Below are 19,981 nucleotides of genomic sequence, written 5' to 3'. Positions count from 1 at the left end.
CCATTGTAATAACAATATGTATGCAGGAGTATGTGGTTTCTAGTTGCAGTAAGTCTTTTGCTATCCAGTTAGTAGCGCATTGTCATCTTATGTTTATGCTTTGTCTAATGGTTTGTGAAACAAATCTGACTGTAGCCGAAGCAGATCCACGAGATCAAGGACTTCCTTTTCACCGCGAGGAGGAAGATTGCCCATTCTGTGAAGATCAAGAGGAGCAAGGATGTGGTCAAGTTCAAGGTGCGCTGCTCCAGCCCTCTGCATCTTCGATGCTAAGAAGGCGAACAAGTTGAAGCAATCTCTTCCCCAGGTTCGCACAACTTTAATCCATATGGCACTTTTTAATGGCATATGAAAAACTCAATGCCTGACTTAGTATTTGCTGGAATTAATCATTCATGCTTCTGATGAGCATCTCAGTGTTTAGGGTTGCTTATTTTTTGCTTGAATTGATGCAATTTCTTTAGTTGTAATTTTGATCAATCTGCCCCAGTGAAGATAAAGTTTTGGTCCAAAGATGATTGAAGATTGTTTTAGCTTCAAGCTGCCGGCATGTCTTTTTGATTAAGAGTGGCTTTGTGTCTAAAATTTGGACATTTCTTTGAGTTTTCCTTGTTTAGTTTTACCCTTAGGTAACAATATGTTATTAGTAAGGTAGAGTAATTCAAGCTCTTACGCAATCTGAGTCTAAGCAAATTGAGTATAAGCAAATCATTGTTATTAGTTGGGCAAAATAATGTTCTTGGTTAGGCAACTTTTCGCTATAGAGTAAGCAAAACAGTGCATTATAAGCAATTTCTGATGAGATTTTTTATTTCTGGTGTATCTCTATTGAAAATTGGGATAAACAAGCTAGTTGTTTATCTTGTCCGACTTATTTTTGTTTATTTTAACCTTTGTTATGTGTTGCATACTAACTGATTTGGTCTTTTTTATTGTTGCATGGCAGGTCATGAAAATTGCTTACCAGTAAGCAACTGATTGTATGAGTCATGAATATCTAGTTTTCTTTGTGATGTTCTTGATTTAGGGGAGGATGGGAGGCAAATCTGTTTGTGTAAATAGCATATTATAAAATCAAATTTCTAGATTTATGATCTTTAGTTCAAAATCTTGTCTTGTAATCATTTGTACATTCCGGCAAAAAATGCATGATTCGTTCATGCAGTTTTTTTTTCTGAATTATCTGTAACAATGCTTTTGAGTTGCAGTGGCAGTTTTATCTAAATAGGGAAAGAGACAAAAATTTGATTATCTTCGTTGCCAAAAAAAATAGGCCGTACGGCCGGGCGTAAGTTAGCTGCACCCATTAAACAAAGGGGTATGACGGGATCCTTGCAAGATCGACGGATTATTTGACCGGCCGGCCATTGGCTAGCATCTGCTCCCAGTGATACCGAGCTAGCTCGGTGTTATAAATAGGCCTAGCTAGCTAGGGTCGCCAATGCATCCATCCTGCTTGTATCTTCTTCATCTCTCTTCAGCACACTGCTAGCATCATATATACTAGCTAGCGTCCGGCGGTCAACGGGCCAAGAACGTGCAGACGATGGCTTCCGGTGGCCATTCAGCAGCGCTGTTTGAGCAGGAAGAAGAAGGCGACTAGGTTTGTTGCCTGCGTGATGGTCCTGGTGGTTGTGCAGCTGCTGCTCCTGATGATGGCCACCCCCGCGGCTGCACAGTGCTGCAGCGAATTTGAGTGCTGCCCGGAATACCCGAATTGCTGCGAGACGATGATGGCCACGCCCTGATGGCCAAGGGCGTCTGATGATCGTCTCTCCGATCCGTCGTCCCTGATGCTTCTTTAGTTTTTCAGTCACTTGTATTGCGCGCGCGCGCGTGTGTCACTGTGTCTGCGTGCGCTTTTGAATAAAATCCCATCCTACGCCCTGATCCCACAGGGCCGTTGTGTGCTACCTGCCCCTATCATAGAATTGAAGAAGATGCATGTCATGTTACTGTCGTTCCTGGCCGTTCAATGTTGATGAAACCAACCATGACGAGATGGTCCTGCGTGATTTATTAGTGCAACATTCTTGCCCTCAACTTGGAACAGATTTATGATGAAGTTAGAATAATTTCCTGTTTTTTTCTCGTGAACCTGCAACACCGATTTTTTCAGCGACTGACACACAAACCTAGTAAATAAAAAAGTGCTAATATTTTGTAGGTAATACAGCAAATAGTGCCATGGCAAGTCCTCCGATCCTCTTTGTGCCAACCGGGGATTTGCCTTTCGGCCGCTTCTCTAACAGCAACCAGATTTTCAATTTTGAAATAATCCTTTAGGCGCATGATGTAGGCGTTGGCCCCATCTTCTGTAAGGTTGGATAGATCCGGTTGCTGGAAAAATCGACGTTCACAATTCGGGCAGGAGATATATATGGCCGTTTCGGTGTATGGCTGTCCGAACTCAAAGTCTGTCTTGTAGACGACTTCTAACACGATATCGACGACAATCTTGATGAGCATCGCGGGCATGCATGGTGGTGGCAAGCAACGTGAAAGGGAAAAATAGATCTGGATCGCGTACGTGGTCTAGCCTGCCATTGGATGCATACCCAGAGTCCCAGACATCAAAGTTGTCCATGATCGAAGATGATGATGATAATGATAATGATAATGACGGCACCACTGAAGTTCAATTTAATGATTGGCATTGAGAGGATTAAGAAAGACGAACTGAGGAGAAAGTGAAAAGTTTTACAATTTCCATCTCCGTACCCTCAATCGAATACGTGGGAGAACCCAGCCTACAATCAATAAGCTTACCAAAATAAATCCAGCTATGTCCTCTTTCCACAATATTACTTTGAGACTGGAGAGAGTCTTGTCCGGATTGCCGATTATTGCTGGGAGACCGAAGATTACTATCAAGGGTATTAAGGGTATCAACGCAGAAATACACTTGGCCGGAACAAAATCACACCATGTTGAAAGCAGTCTTCGTATTCCTAGTCTGGCACGGGGTGTGTTTAAGTCGTAGAGCATGTGCATAGCTTCGTCCATGCTTCCAAAGAGAAAAGCTCCAGAACTAATCGCACAGACCGTGATTGCTATGGCGTGAGCAGTTGGTGCCAGCACCAGGTATAACCCCAAGGCAAAGGAGGCCATCAAGCTTATTTCTGAAGCAAAAAGCAACCGCATAGAAATGTTGCTATGCTTGAGACGTATGAAGTGGTCCACGGCAGGCACCCCGGCAAAGACCAGACTGAAGGTAGCCAAGCATGAACAGATGAATGCCAAAGTATCGGCAAGAATGAACGCATGGAACGCATAGCTCCTAGCGAGAATGGGCGTCCCAGGCACACCACCATCGCTCGCTGATTGATAATAACCTCCAGGCAATGTGAAAGCTGATGCAAATGTGACAGTCGCAATAAGCACAGAGACAATGCCCATGGCCTGCGTTGTGTTTACCAGATACTCTGACACTTTTTTCTCATCTATTTTGCCAATAATATATTTTTCACGGAACAGGTCGGAACGACTTCCCCCAGCTGGAGCTCCCACCAATAGTAATGTCCTCGACATTACAACTCTTGGATTCTGTAAGAAAAATTCCCAAAATTCAGTTTCAGTCAAGTACTCCAGCTACTGACAAGAACTACTTGGTGCATTAATATTTCACAGTATTAGGCATAGCCCATCGTACGCACTAATAAAGAAATTATTACTAGCTCCAATCACTGCGTTCGGCTGCTGGTTTTCCCTCTAGCGCTACAGTATTTCCCTCTCACATTCCTCCAGCTCCAGGCTCCAGCCACCAGCCAGGTAACAGTGTTTTTCTCTCACAGCACTCCAGCCCCAGCCTCCAGCTCCAGCCTGCCGAATGCAGTGATTTTTTTCAATAGGCAAATATTCTATGTCTTCTTTCAAGGCCATGAATAAACATAGTAACAGAGTGACTAGTCCACTACAAGACTATGCCTTGTTAATTTATATATGTTGTATATATATGATTAATATGAGAGGTCTGACAGAATAAACTGCTTACTTTGCAATTTTACTCTGCAGACTTTAGCACATGCGGAGAATATATAATACGAGAAACAAACTTACCGATTTATAAGATATACTTTGATAAGGAATCTTACTCCTTGAAAGGTCAAGAGGTGTCAGATCATCCTTATTTGGTATACTGAGATCAAGCTTGGGATTCCGAACCAGACAGTTAAAGACTTCCAGATTTCCCACACGGACAGCATGGTGAAGCGCGGTGTCCCCATTGTTGTCCTGCACATTTAGAACCAATGAGAGTTTTGGCTGTCGACTGGCATAGCAAGCCACTTTGTTCTGGAAAAACCAGTCAGTCCCTGGCAGCGTAGCAACATGGAGGAATGTTCTTCCTTCACCATCTCGCAGTGTGGCGCAGTCCGGACACCTCTGAAGCAGGACTTTGGTGACGTCGAGGTTATCAGCCAAGGCAGCAATGTGTATGGGATACAACCCTTTATTGTCCGGCTGATACGCTGAACAAATGTTGGCATCTAGTAACAGTGTGGCTATAGATTTTGACCATGGCCAAATGTGTTTGAACCTTTCGGAGACAATCCAGGCTTCAGGCCACCAATCCAGTGATGCAGCCAAGTGAAGAGGGGTGCTCCCGTCAATGTCCCGTTGCATAGTCAGCTGCGAGAGAAGGGGTACAGTTCTCGCTGGCCTGGCCCCTTCCCCTTGTTGCACTTGGATCATCACGTCCTTGAACAATTCCAAAAGCATTGGCAGCACTACATGCATGTGATCATTCGTTAATCCTCATGAAATATGCTAGAAATGTACCTTCTAAATTTGCGTATAAATTACAAACCTCCCATTATTGATATAAACAGAGCAACCTAAAGTAAGCATATATGTTAAGTGCCGCCATACCAATCAAACCAAGTATACATGAAAGCATAAGCGATAAGTATACTACCTGTAGGACCGAGAAATGCGACCAGAGGGGGGGGGGGGGGGGGGGGTGAATGGGAGCCTTCGGAAATTATCGCGAAACAAAACTTCGGCTCAAGATTCAAGAGTGCACCCCAACCCTAGTCCTAGGCAAAGTGTGTAGTAGCTATAGCGAAGCTACAACAACACAAGAAATCCCTAGGAACCAATGCAAACAAACACGGAAGCAAACACACAAAAACAGTGCAAGAACAACGCAAGGTATATATCACCGGTTGAACCGACGCACACGTTTGAACTGCGTCGGTTAGACCGGTGATACAGAGCCTGCAGCGAAGAAAATCAAACACCGGTCGAACCGACGGTCACATTCGAAAGGCGTCGGTTTAACCGACATTGCCTCACCGGTTAAACCGACAAAATCAAACGGAGCGTCGGTGCAGTTGTCCAGAGACACTGCAAAATGCGTCAAAACATCCAATGAACACCGGTTAAACCGATGCTCCCAAAAACTCCATCACCGGTGCAGTTGTCCAGAGGGTTCACGGACCGAAGCAAATGAACGCCGGATGAACCGACGTTGACAAAACCCTATACACCGGTCGAACGCCCTCAACAGCAAAAACCAAATTAGTAACGCCGGTTAAACCGACGTTGGGGAAATCAAAGCACCGGTGCAATCACACAAAACCCCAAAAACCCTAACCCGTGACAAAAGCACTCACCGGTTGATCCGACGCGCGCGAAGGCTAGCGTCGGTTCAACCGGCGTTAAGGAAAAATCTGCCCGAGCAGAGCAGAGTTTTTCCAGCCTGCGACCTGAGAGAGATTTGACGTTTGAAAGCCCAAATCAAGTCGAGATCTAACCAAATTTCGCAGGCACGCTCACAAAGACCTTGTGAACCTACCCACCAAAGGAATCGACGATCCACTCCATGGATTGTGAGGAATCGACGAAGAACGAGGCAAAAACGGGGTTTTCAGAATTTTCCTAAAACTGAGTTCTTGAAGGCTCGCGATCTAGATGAATTCTAGCACTTGGTTAGGATGATTCTAGTCGCCAAGAAAAACCTTAAGAACCACAACAACAAGTAGTAGAAACACCAGAACAAGAAAATCAAGAACTAGGATGATTCATGCATGTAGAGCTCAGATGAACATGAAACGAACCTTGATTTCAAAGCCCCGAGGGCACAAGGAGGGATGGGCCTCCTTTCCCACAAGATCTCCTTACAAGTTCTTCAAAAATCCATTGCTAGAATTCTAGAGGTGGAAAGGGAGAAGAAGAACACGGGAGGGAGGAAGGAGAGGGCGCCAGGGACTTGTCTTCTCTGTTCTGAGCGCCAGAGCAACCCAGGGAGGGGCGCCTTCCTTTTCACTAGCCAGGCCAGCTGCCCTCCCACTTTTCCTTTCTCTCCAAGCCATCCTCTAATGACTAGACTACCCCTAAGTGCTGAAATTAAACTACAAGGCCCTTAGGGGCAAAACTGGAAAAGATACATTGAAGATCATCCGACGGCTGCGACGACTTGGAGTAGATTGCTTCGACCCGACGCAATCTTCCCGATGTCGCCACGCGTCCTTCTGGAATCTTCGCGGGGGCAGTTTTGGGAAAACCGCCGAAACCGAGTTCGGGTGCGGTTTTGGAGGAACCGCGAAACCTCCCCGCGCGATGTTTCCAGGCACACCCGCCAAGCCCGATGACGCCACGTGTTCGACCTCCCGCCGAAACCTCTTCGACTTGGCCGACGTCGACGCATCCTGCCGTTGGTTTTTCCCGAGGTACCAACAAACTCCACGCCGTCCCGCCTTGGCGCCAGGAGTGGATCGCCTCGCGGCCCAGCAGTGGCCCAAGCATCTGGGCCGCCCTTCTCCACCGCACGGTCATCCGGTCGGGCCTCCAACGCCACCGCAAGGTCTCCCGCCTTCGCATGGTCGTCGAGCTCCCTGCCACCGCAACGCCGCCGCATGGTGCATCGGCACGCGCCACGTTCTTGTCCAAACCATCTCGCTGCAACCGCGCCATCCGTTGCACACCACAGACCAAGAACCGGCGCAATCTCCACAGAGTCGCGACTACACACTGTTAGTCCACTCCACGTGTTGACAATCACTCATCACACTAAGGAGCAGGCCTCCACTGCCTCTCAATCTCCCCCTTGATGAGTGCATTGTCAACACCACACCCCACACGGGCACTGGTGAACACAAAGGATAACCAAAAAGAAATAGAAAACAAGAGAGAACTATCTCAGTGACCAAAAGCCAATGAAAGCAAGAAAAGATCACTTGAAGATAGCAAAGCCAAAAGAGTCAGCCCCTAAGACAAGGGCAACGGCTCGAGCAAAGCCAAAAGAGTCAGCCCCTAAGACAAGGGCAACGGCTCGACGCACTGACTCCAAAACATGCTTGACCCCTCAAGAAGGAGGCAAGGCTCAACACAGCCAAGCATGTGCAAATCTGGTTCCTCCAGAAAGAGGCAAAGCTCAACGCAACCAGCAAAGAGCATGAAAAAGCTCAAAAACTCCCCCTTTGGACAAGGATCAAGAAATTTCACCCTAACCCCTAAGATGAGACAAAAACCAACATTCTCTCCCCCTTGTTGACAAGGCACACGTCAAGGAAACTCCCCCTGCCTAGATGCTCCCCCTGGAAATATGCCATGAAGTGCATGCGTGCCTAAAAGCTTCCAGGTACAGAACAAGAGCATTTGCAAGGGTCAAATCAGCACAGCATATGAGGGTGCATATACAAAGACAATGCATGAAGAAGCTCATAAGAATATATCTATACAGATCATGAGCAAGCATTTGTCGTTTGTAAAAGAAAAGCATCACCATAAAGGACCTAGCATACTAGAAGGCAAGCAAGCATGCTAGAGCTAGCAAGAACATACAGGTGAGCTACCCAAACCATATCACAGCAACTGCCACTCAAGCAGCCTTGATACCAATTGAAAACTTTCAAATTTCGGTGCCAGGGGTTGAAAGCTTGCAGGCGCTTAACTTAACGAATGTGCCAAGCCTAGGTCAAGGACCATCAGAAGCTTAAGACACCACTCTCAGTCATCCACAGCCTTGTCCAAGTTCTCCAGAGGAGCAGTCTCGATACAAGAACAGTGGTGCAAGCAATCCCACCTGGATCTTTTCACTCAAAGCAACCCAAGATAAACCAAATTGTTGGACTTTTTGAAATTAGATACCAATTAAACTATTCCAACAGAAAAGAGGGCATCTTGTTGCATGTGAGAGCAAGGGACCTAGCCACTAAGCATGATCAAGATAGCATAAGCATACAAACCTACACATGCTAGTAGCAGATCCAGAAGGTGACCATGTTTTATGATTTTCAAAGAATAAAATAGCTAAGCTCAGAGCCAATATACAACATATTCAAAGGAGCTAGCTACTCATGGTCAAAGCATATATACAACTCATAGCATAGCACAAGGCACAAGCAAATGCAGATATCATACATGAGAAGCTTAGTGCAAGTGTAATGCATATGAGCAAATGCAATGCAAGATGGTATGTACACAAAATGCAAGAAAAAGCAAAAAGAAGAAAAAACAAAACCTAAACTACAAAAACAACTACCCAACTCAAAATGGGTAGCACACGCCAAGCTCTCCCCGCAAGCGAGCATAGGTAGCTTGTTCTAGGGGCTTGGTCAAGATGTCGGCTACTTGATTTTCAGTGGACACATGGGTCAGCTCGACATCACCCTTCTCATAGTGATCTCTCAGAAAGTGGAACCTCACGTCTATATGCTTGGAGCGAGAGTGTAGGACGGGGTTCTTGGCTAAGCTAATGGCTGAGGTGCTGTCAATGAAAATGGGAACTCTGCCATAGGTTAGGCCATAATCACTGAGAGTGTGTCTCATCCAAAGGATCTGGGAGCAACAACTAGCAGCAGCTATGTATTCGGCTTCTGTGGTGGAAAGGGCTACACTAGTTTGCTTGCGGGCAGACCAAGACACAAGAGAAGTTCCAAGAAACTGGCAAGTGCCTGAAGTCGACTTGCGATCAATCTGACACCCACCATGATCAGCATCAGAGAAGCCAACCAACGCAAGAGAAGAGGAAAAAGAGTACCATAAGCCAAACTCAGGAGTGTATCGAAGGTACCTGAAAATCCTCTTCACAGCGTTCCTGTGAGAAGTGCGCGGAGAAGCCTAGAACCTCGCGCAGAGACAGACCGCGAACTGGATGTCGGGTCTGGTGGCCGTCAAGTACAGGAGCGAGCCGATCATGCTCCTATACTCCTTCTGGTCCACAGCAACACCTTCAGTGTCCTCATCCAGCGCCGTAGAAGTGCTCATGGGAGTCGGCATGGGACTGAGGTCCCCGAAGTCGAACTTCTTGAGCATGTCCTTGGTGTACTTGGCCTGGTGGACGAAGGTGCCATCCCGGGTTTGCTTGATGTGCAACCCGAGGAAGAACTGAAGCTCACCCATCATAGACATCTCAAACTCCCTGCTCATATCATCAGAAAAACTAGAAACAAGAGAGTGAGAGGAGCCACCAAAGATAATGTCATCCACGTAAATCTGAACCAACAGAAAATCAGCACCACGCCTGAGGAGAAACAAAGTCTTATCTACCGATCCCATGACAAACCCCTGTTTAAGCAAAAAGGCTCTCAATCTCGCATACCAGGCTCTAGGGGCTTGCTTCAGACCATACAAAGCCTTCTGAAGCTTGAAGACTCGGTCTGGAAACTTGGGACTCTCAAAGCCAGGAGGTTGCTTCACATAGACCTCCTCCTCTATAAACCCGTTCAAAAAGGCACTCTTAACATCCATCTGATACATCTTGAACCCCTTCGAAGCTGCAAAGGCTAAAAAGATCCTGATGGCCTCTAAACGAGCTACAGGTGCAAAGGTCTCCTCATAATCTATCCCCTCCTGCTGGCTGTAACCCTGAGCTACTAACCTAGCCTTGTTCCTCACAACCATCCCATCCTCACCCTGTTTGTTCTTGAAAACCCATTTGGTACCTATAGGGTGGCAATCTGGTGGAGGCTCTACAAGGACCCAGACTTGGTTTCGCTCAAAGTTTTCTAGCTCCTCATGCATGGCATTGACCCAGTTCGAATCAGATAAAGCATGTCCAATATCTTTGGGCTCAAAGGAGGCAACAAACGCTGAATGAGCAAAGCCAGCGATACTTGTTACCTTGGACCTCGTGGTTCGTTCGTTGAGGTCACCTAACATTTGTTGAGGTGGATGACGACGCTGAATGTGTCGTGGTGCTTCTCTTGACGAAGTCGCCTCGCCACCGCCCTCAACATGGGTCCCGGAGGAAGAACCTTGAGCTGGACGTGGATCGGCCGTAGTCGAAGCTGTGGGGAGCGGGCCGCCATCGTCGTCAGAACTCGAATCTCCAGGAAGTGGGCCTGCAGCCGGCGCAGGGACACCACCATCACCCTCAAAGGCCTCAGGCTCATCCTCATCCTCGAAGATGTCCTGGCCAAACTCATCATCACCTGCACACTCCAAAGAAGCAGACAAAGAAGGAGTGGACTCGTCAAAGGTTACATTACAAGTTTCGACGATCCGGTTAGTCTCAAGAATAAGAACACGATAGCCTCTGGATTGAAGAGCATAGCCAAGAAGAATGCCATCAGAGCTCCTAGACTCGAACTTATCAAGATTTCCCTCCTTCAGAACAAAGCATCTGCAACCAAAAGCACGCAGGTGGGACACTCTGGGCTGTCGACCAAACCGCAACTCATACGAAGTCTTTTTCATGAATGAGCGAAGGAAGATGCGGTTGGCAACATAGCATGCGGTGTTGATCGCCTCAGCCCAAAAACGCCTAGGAGTCCTATGCTCATCGAGCATCGTCCTGGCCATTTCCACTAAGGTCCGATTTTTTGCGTTCAACTACGCCATTCTGTGGAGGAACATAAGGAGAGGAGTATTGGTGATCAAGATCAAAGTCATGACAGAAATCATCAAAACGAGCGTTCTTAAATTCAGTTCCATTATCACTGCGGATAGCCCTCATGGCATGTGGAAGCTCGTTCTGTAACCTCAAAGCAAGATCACGAAAGTGCTGAAAAGTCTCCTCCTTAGTCTCCAAGAAGAAGACCCAAGAGTACCGAGAGAAGTCGTCAACGATCACAAGAATGTACCACTTCCCACCGACAGAGCGCACGCGAGCAGGACCAACGGTGTCCATGTGAAGAAGCTCGCCAGGGTGCGATGTCATCACCTGATTTATAGGTGGGTGCGGAAGGGAAACCATCTTCCCGTGACGACACGGATGACACACAAGGTCCTTGTCCATCTTCAGCTTGGGCAATCCTCGGATCAGACCAAGTGAGCTGAGCCTAACTAGTAGATCAAAGCTCAAGTGACCGAGTCTCCTATGCCACCTCCAGAGCTCAGAAGACTGACCAGTCACCAGACAGTGAGAGGTGCTAGAACAAGATCCAGAAAAGTCAATGCGAAACACACGGCCAAAAGGAACAATGCCGCACACAAACTCTCCTCTGGAATCAAGAACACGCGAGCAACCTCTCTTAAAACTCACTTCAAACCCATCATCAAGAAGTTGTGAAACTGAGAGCAGATTAAAACCCAGCTTATCAACAAGAGCAACTTCTCTCAAGGTGAAGTCATCTGAAATCCGAATAGCGCCAACTCCACGTACCTTTCCTCTGCTGTTATCCCCGAAGGTGATGTACTCTTTGTCCTTCATCGGGGTGAGGCTGGAGAACCATCTGTGACTTCCGGTCATGTGGCGCGAACAACCGGAGTCCATGAGCCATATGTCCTCCAGGCCTCGAGTGTCCTGCTCAGTAAGAAGAGAAAGAGCGGGCAAATGGCCCGACACTGGGGTTAGCACAGAAAGAAGCAAACCAGTGTCGTGCCATTTGCTCGAAAGCAGGGTAAGTATCCTCAAACGAAAACTGTGGCTGGCGACCACCACGTTGAGGAAAACGTGGTGCGCCTCCGCCACCAAAGCTTCGGCCACGCTGACCATCACCGAAAGCACGGTGTGGAACAGGGCCGGCGAAACCACCAACAGGATCACGGTAACCACCACCGCCTCCCCCTCCTCCACCTACACGACGTGGCCTGGCATCCCGCCTCTGCCCACGTCGAGCTGGAGTGTGTCCACCTGTAGGCTGGTGGAACACTTCCGGAGCGTGCCTCTCAGACTGCCTGCGCTCAAACCTCAACCTCCGGAAGCAAAATTCTGCCAAGTGACCCTCCCTTTCGCACCACTCACACAGGTAAGGCTCTCTCTTGTGTGTAGGCCGTGGTGTAGAAGTTGGGGCTCTCTGAGGAACTCTGGGGGGCTGAGTCCTCACCTTGGGCTTAGGAATTGGCTTACCACTAGGAGGGAGTGTATCCAGTCGGTTCTTGAGATGGTTAGGCTTGGGAACCCACACTGGATTTTTAGGTGGAGCTTTAGGTGGCTCAGTGAGGATTCCGTCCTTAACTTGTGCTGGCTTAGGAACTGGTGAAGCTGTGGAAGAGAGTACATTCACACTCGGCTCAAGTATCTCACCAATCTTACCATAGGGTTGGACAAAGTCAGCAGGAGTAAAAGCAAAACCAACCCCAACGCCATCAGGATGCTTAAACTGCTGAACCATCATGCCCAACTGAGGCTCGCGGGCGGACACCCAACTGAGAATCTCCCGAAGGTGGGAGTTCTCCTCCTCCATCCGGGTCTTGTCCTTCCGTGCCTCCTCAAGCTCAGAGATCAGGCTTGGGCACACAGTACAATCAGCAGAGCAAGAGCTAGGAACTGCGGATTTCTCCAACTTCCTCAAAGCAACATTCTTCTCCTTAAGCTCTTCTCTAAGTGCTGGGCACTCCTTGCAAGCACCCAATAGGGTAGGCCGGGATTTGAGCTCATCCATGGCCTTCTTGCCCTCCTCGAGCTTGAGCAAGTTCTCATCATACTTGCTCCTGAGCTCGGACAGGTCAGACATCAAACCGATGCACTGACTGCACTCATCCTCCTCAACACACTCCTCCACAATAGGTGCAGACTGAGCAATTTCTAGAGCTAGCTTGGCTTCCTTCAGCTCCTGTCTCAAAGCTCTAAACTGCCTCTTTGCATCCTTAATGATCAGGTCTTGATTATCTAGAGCAGTGTAAAGATCCTCCAACTCCTCATGAGTGGGGTGCTCAGGACGTACCTCAGAGCTTGACTCTAGCTGAGGTGTAAGCTCTGCAGTAGTGGAAGGAGTTCCGTCGGCGTCGGAGTCGATGGCCATGGTGCAGAGATCGGCCGCCTTCCCAGCATGGAGGCAAAGACCGGTGAAGCCTTCCGTGGCCTTCTTCTTGGAGCTCCGCTTCTTCTCGCCGCGGTGGTGTGAGTCGGAGTCACTGGAGCTGGATGAGGATGAAGACGTCGAACTCTGGCTGGTGGAGGAGTGATCCTCGCTCTGGGCGATGAACGCCTGCTTGTCCTTGTACTTGCCGACGTTCTTCTTCTTCCGCTCGTGGTGCCGCTTGGAGCATCCGCCATTCTTCTTGTGGGAGTGCCCACTCTTGTGCTTGTGGCGGTGCTCGCGGTACTCCTCGTGCCTGGAGCGGCCGTCATCATCCCTGGAACTCTTCTTCCTGGGGCACTCGGCGGCGAAGTGGCCGGTCTTGCCGCAGTTGAAGCAGGTCTTCGCTCGTGCTTGTCTGTTGTTGAAGGCACGCTGAAACTTGTGGATGATCAATGCAAGCTCCTCGCTCCCAAGCACCTCCAACTGCTCATCTGTCACAGACACAAGTGAAGACAAGCAAAAACCTCCAAGAGAGGAGTCAGGGTTAGCTCCAGAGTTGCCTACCAGGGCCATAGACTTGGAGGCGGAGGCATCAGCATGATTGCCTTCCATCTTAGCTCGAGAGAGCTTCTCCACCTCCGAAGCCTTGAGCTTACTGAACAGCTCATCCACAGTGAGGGTCTCATAGCTAGCAGACTCTATGATAGTCTGGACCTTCACCTCCCAGACCTTGCGATCAAGAGCATAGAGAAGCTTCATAGCCTTCTCATGATCGGAGTAGGCCTGGGTGCCCTGTGGCTGGTTCGCACGCACCTTGTTCACAATCGACTGGAAACGACTGAACATGGTGTCGATGCTCTCACCCGGCAACTGAGAAAAGTTCTCGTACTCCCGCCGGTGAGTCTCATACAGCCTCGACTTGACATGGTTGGTTCCTTCATGGAAATTGGCCAACCGTGTCCAGATCTCCCGGGCTGTGAGAAGGTCGCTGACACGATCGAACTCAGGACGAGAGAGACAGGCTATGAGAGCGTTGTACGCCTTGCTATTGACCTCATGTCACCTAACCTGAAGCTCGGTCGTGCGGACCGCAAGGTTCACATAATCCGGGTCCACGCAAATCTCCCAGACCTCGGAACCTAGACTCAAAAGATAGGCACGCATGTGCACCTTCCAATAGTCGTAATCGGATCCATCGAAGATCGGGGGTTTGCCCGGTGAACCCATGGTCGCACAACGGTTTCGAACCGGAGAAGGCTATAGAGAAACCGTCCCGGCTCTGGTACCAATTGTAGGACCGAGAAATGCGACCAGTGGGGGGGGGGTGAATGGGAGCCTTCGGAAATTATCGCGAAACAAAACTTCGGCTCAAGATTCAAGAGTGCACCCCAACCCTAGTCCTAGGCAAAGTGTGTAGTAGCTATAGCGAAGCTACAACAACACAAGAAATCCCTAGGAACCAATGCAAACAAACACGGAAGCAAACGCACAAAAACAGTGCAAGAACAACGCAAGGTATATATCACCGGTTGAACCGACGCACACGTTTGAACTGCGTCGGTTAGACCGGTGATACAGAGCCTGCAGCAAAGAAAATCAAACACCGGTCGAACCGACAGTCACATTCGAAAGGCGTCGGTTTAACCGACATTGCCTCACCGGTTAAACCGACAAAATCAAACGGAGCGTCGGTGCAGTTGTCCAGAGACACTGCAAAATGCGTCAAAACATCCAATGAACACCGGTTAAACCGATGCTCCCAAAAACTCCATCACCGGTGCAGTTGTCCAGAGGGTTCACGGACCGAAGCAAATGAACGCCGGATGAACCGACGTTGACAAAACCCTATACACCGGTCGAACGCCCTCAACAGCAAAAACCAAATTAGTAACGCCGGTTAAACCGACGTTGGGGAAATCAAAGCACCGGTGCAATCACACAAAACCCCAAAAACCCTAACCCGTGACAAAAGCACTCACCGGTTGATCCGACGCGCGCGAAGGCTAGCGTCGGTTCAACCGGCGTTAAGGAAAAATCTGCCCGAGCAGAGCAGAGTTTTTCCAGCCCGCGACCTGAGAGAGATTTGATGTTTGAAAGCCCAAATCAAGTCGAGATCTAACCAAATTTCGCAGGCACGCTCACAAAGACCTTGTGAACCTACCCACCAAAGGAATCGACGATCCACTCCATGGATTGTGAGGAATCGACGAAGAACGAGGCAAAAACGGGGTTTTTAGAATTTTCCTAAAACTGAGTTCTTGAAGGCTCGCGATCTAGATGAATTCTAGCACTTGGTTAGGATGATTCTAGTCGCCAAGAAAAACCTTAAGAACCACAGCAACAAGTAGTAGAAACACCAGAACAAGGAAATCAAGAACTAGGATGATTCATGCATGTAGAGCTCAGATGAACATGAAACGAACCTTGATTTCAAAGCCCCGAGGGCACAAGGAGGGATGGGCCTCCTTTCCCACAAGATCTCCTTACAAGTTCTTCAAAAATCCATTGCTAGAATTCTAGAGGTGGAAAGGGAGAAGAAGAACACGGGAGGGAGGAAGGAGAGGGCGCCAGGGACTTGTCTTCTCTGTTCTGAGCGCCAGAGCAACCCAGGGAGGGGCGCCTTCCTTTTCACTAGCCAGGCCAGCTGCCCTCCCACTTTTCCTTTCTCTCCAAGCCATCCTCTAATGACTAGACTACCCCTAAGTGCTGAAATTAAACTACAAGGCCCTTAGGGGCAAAACTGGAAAAGATACATTGAAGATCATCCGACGGCTGCGACGACTTGGAGTAGATTGCTTCGACCCGATGCAATCTTCCCGATGTCGCCACGCGTCCTTCTGGAATCTTCGCGGGGGCAGTTTTGGGAAAACTGCCGAAACCGAGTTCGGGTGCGGTTTTGGAGGAACCGCGAAACCTTCCCGCGCGATGTTTCCAGGCACACCCGCCAAGCCCGATGACGCCACGTGTTCGACCTCCCGCCGAAACCTCTTCGACTTGGCCGACGTCGACGCATCCTGCTGTTGGTTTTTCCCGAGGTACCAACAAACTCCACGCCGTCCCGCCTTGGCGCCAGGAGTGGATCGCCTCGCGGCCCAGCAGTGGCCCAAGCATCTGGGCCGCCCTTCTCCACCGCACGGTCATCCGGTCGGGCCTCCAACGCCACCGCAAGGTCTCCCGCCTTCGCATGGTCGTCGAGCTCCCTGCCACCGCAACGCCGCCGCATGGTGCATCGGCACGCACCACGTTCTTGTCCAAACCATCTCGCTGCAACCGCGCCATCCGTGTACCTGCACACCACAGACCAAGAACCGGCGCAATCTCCACAGAGTCGCGACTACACACTGTTAGTCCACTCCACGTGTTGACAATCACTCATCACACTAAGGAGCAGGCCTCCACTGCCTCTCACTACCATACTTCAATAATCACAAAAAATTTGTTCAATGAATCACATATAGATGATACTAACAATGTATTTTAAATAGCATTAAGACTCCACGGTCATTAGTTTTTTAGTTGCTACTTTAGATAAATAATATATTTTGGGTGAAACATTATAATTTATATATCAGTTAAAAGCTAATTGAGTCACTCATTTTATTATAAACATAGTACTACAATAAAAATTCTTTGATAGAGGAAATTTATTTTGGCCAAAACATTATAACACATCTACATTAAAGATGGCAACGAGTACAAAATATTCGCGTACCCACGGATACCAAACCTAGTGGGCGTGGATTCGGGTCTGAGTTTGTACTCACGGGCACGGGAGTGGGTACAACTCTAAACCCAACGGATATCTTCTAACGGGTTTAAAAATTTGATATCCGAACCCACAAACCTGCAAATCCGCAAATTTGATTGGTTCAACTGAACTTTTTATGTAATAATGGTGTTAATTTGTGCTAATTTTGATTTGAGATTATGGATGTATCATGTCAGACTATTTTATTTGTTGGCTTGGACTTACTTGTTTGCTATATATTAATTTTTCTTGCTATTAAAATTGGATTATATGCTTGATTTCCTAAAGTTTGTGGGTACACGGGCGTACCCGCGGGCATGCAGGTATCCGCGAATAGCAGGTACAGGTATCGTTTTGTACCCGTGGCGGGTTGCGGGTGCGGGTGCGGGCACGGGTTTTGGCTCGCAGATGCGGGTCTACGAAGTCTATATCCGCACAGATTTTACCCATTGGCATCCCTAATCTACATTGATATTTTAATTGTAAACACTCTTTTTTTAAAAACAAAACAAAGTATACTACTGCACTCATAATTCATCGATAGAGGATTTCAACATCTTGAGCTTTGTTGTGTAGGCTAAAATGCCTGTTTGTTCTATTATAGTAACTAAAAGTCCAAGACATTTTTAACAAAATACAAAAATAGTAGTTTTGAATAAGAGATACAATAAACACTAGAATTTCAATCTAACACATGGAGAAAAATCAACAACCTAATAATATCAAAATTAGAAAGGTAAAATCTAGATTCGTAAGTCATGATACATAGCTTGCAAGAGATCAAATAACTCCAGCTACGGTTTCAAACAAACACTTATCAAAGAAAAACGATGGTGTGAAGCAAAGGTGAAAAACCCAAGAATATGGATGGAACAGCATATATATAGAGTAATCAGTAACCAAGTTTTATCACAACCGAATCAAGTTTATAGAGTATCAGTATGAGTATTATATGTTAGAAATTAAAATGAACAACAGAGATTAACGATAAGCATTTTTGATTATATACCGGTTACAAATTTATCCACAAACTGATGATGCTTATGCGTCATGAGTTGACGGAGTTGTGTATGCATATTAAGATCAACCATGCATGCATCTTGTAGACAATAAGTACTTCGTCCATCCCAATAAGAAGAATAGTATTAAAAAGAAAAAAGTTCAATTTACTTCCTTCAAGTATAGTCAAAGTCTGAATAACCCGGTAAACTATAACTTGGTTCAATTTATCCCCTGAACTATGCCATTTAGTTCATTTTACCCCATAATATAATTTGTCTTTTTTATTTCTCCATACACAAGTTGAATTTTAATTTCAAATTTTGCAGGATAGTAGTTGACATCATAATACATATTAAAAAATTGTTACTTTAGTATAATTTTTTCATCGTTATTTTTTATATAATTTTGAACTTCAATTATTACTTTATTATTCAATATCCTAACCTATCAAAATAATGATAAAAATTATTATGTATTTTTTCTAACATGTGTTATGTTGTGTACTATGATCTTGTAAAAATTTCAACTTGAAACTCCACCTATGCATGGAGAAATAAAAAAGATAAATTGAAGTAGGGGGTAATTTATACCAAAGGGCATAGTTTGGGGATAAAATGAACCTTAGAGGATTATTAGGACTTTGACTGTAATTGAGGGGAGTAATTTAGACTTTTTTCATCAAAATTTATGACACGAAATGTGTATACTATGAAAACATATTTCAGAAGACCTAATGATACATATATTTGACGTCATAAATATTTATAGCTTTTATAAACTTGATCAAAATTTTAGAACAAAAACTAGAATAACACTCTATTTTAGGGACCGGGAGGTACGTACTAAGAAAAACCAAGTTCAACTAAAATACAGGAAGTGACATTTTCCCCCTCGGAGCATAATCAAATTCCTTACAACAAAAAGGGAATGAAATCAGTACAAGTACCTTTTCTGCGAGTTACAGCTGCATGCAAAGCGTTTCGCCCGTCTGGTCCGGAGCAGGATAGCTTGCCGTTGCTTCTCTGGATTAGATGCTCTGCAATATCCTCCTTGCCCAATGAAATGGCCAGGTACAACGGCGAAGTTGTGTTCCCCTCGTCAGCCTCACTTGGAACGGCTGCCAGCTCCGGATCGACGGACATGAGCTCGTCCATGGAGGCCGTGCTGCCAGCGCGCACCGCCTGGTGCAGGGCGGTCTCCCCACACTTGTTCCACATCCTCAGGAACTCCGTCACCGTCCTCGTCTCGGCACCGGCCGCCGCGAGCCCAACGATGCAAGAGATCATGCTGGCGTTCCCAGCGCCAGCGGCGCAGTGCAGGGGCGTGTCGCCCCTGTTGTTGCGCGCGACCAGGAGGCCGCTTCTGCCTTGGTAGATCATCTTGGTGCAGTGGAGGAAGTTCTCGCCGTCGCCGCAGGCTGCGACGACGTGGAGGAGGGAGTCCCCCTCGTTGCCGGTCACACCATCAAGGAGATGCAGCAATGGAGCTGCGGCGGGGGACGGATCAACTTCCAGGGTGACTTGTGCCGTCGTCGTCGCTGTGGCCGCAGCAGGGGCTCCTTGCTGGTCGCCGTCGTTCCGCAGCAGCAGCAGCTCCTTCAGCCGCCCGCTGTCGCCGCAGCGAGCAGCCATGAACAGCTGGGGATCTAGCACGGCCTGCGGCGGCCGTGCATTGATGTCTGGTGCTGCGGGAGGAGCAGCAGCAGCAGCTAGCTCGGCTTCGTCGGCCATCGACCACTACGTTAGTATATATGTGGTGATACCTCGGAGTGTCTCCATCGGTACGTTGGTATGTGCTATATATATGCAGTCGATTGTCGGCCGTGGTCGGTCCCTGGCTCCCTGCTGCTTTAGAACAGTCCACTATTTCTTCATCTCCTTCGACCAGATGCCTTTCCTCGGGCAGCAAGCAAAGATGAATGGCATGAGAAAATTAAATATTTCAAAGCGCATCTGGTGCTTTCCTTCTCTTCATCTGTTTCTGTTTTATATATATTCCCTTATATATTATCTTTGTTTTCCTTTTTCCTTTTTTTCTTTGCATGTTATCTGCTTTTGTGACTTATTATTTTACTTCTTTTACACAAACTAAGTGCGTGAGT

The 19,981-nt window shown here is 47.5% G+C and overlaps 1 protein-coding gene and 1 long non-coding RNA gene across 2 annotated transcripts; one reads left to right on the top strand and one right to left on the bottom strand.

Moving 5' to 3' along the window:
- Window positions 1-1,173, top strand: LOC120646374. The gene is made up of 2 exons (XR_005664408.1): window positions 1-307; window positions 947-1,173. It is a non-coding gene; the product is annotated as an uncharacterized LOC120646374 (long non-coding RNA).
- A 1,459-nt stretch (window positions 1,174-2,632) lies between these two features.
- LOC120644964 (protein ACCELERATED CELL DEATH 6-like) lies at window positions 2,633-19,719 on the bottom strand. Its single transcript, XM_039921703.1, has 3 exons — window positions 18,827-19,719; window positions 4,060-4,727; window positions 2,633-3,546 (listed from the first exon to the last, which is right to left on the bottom strand). The coding sequence occupies exons 1-3, from the start codon at window positions 19,608-19,610 to the stop codon at window positions 2,701-2,703; spliced, it is 2,298 nt and encodes a 765-aa protein (XP_039777637.1). The 5' UTR covers window positions 19,611-19,719; the 3' UTR covers window positions 2,633-2,700.
- Window positions 19,720-19,981: the final 262 nt, after the last annotated feature.

Source organism: Panicum virgatum, chromosome 8K (genome assembly GCF_016808335.1).
Source record: "Panicum virgatum strain AP13 chromosome 8K, P.virgatum_v5, whole genome shotgun sequence".
NCBI classification, from domain to species: domain Eukaryota; kingdom Viridiplantae; phylum Streptophyta; class Magnoliopsida; order Poales; family Poaceae; genus Panicum; species Panicum virgatum.
This window is presented reverse-complemented; position numbering and strand designations above follow the sequence as displayed.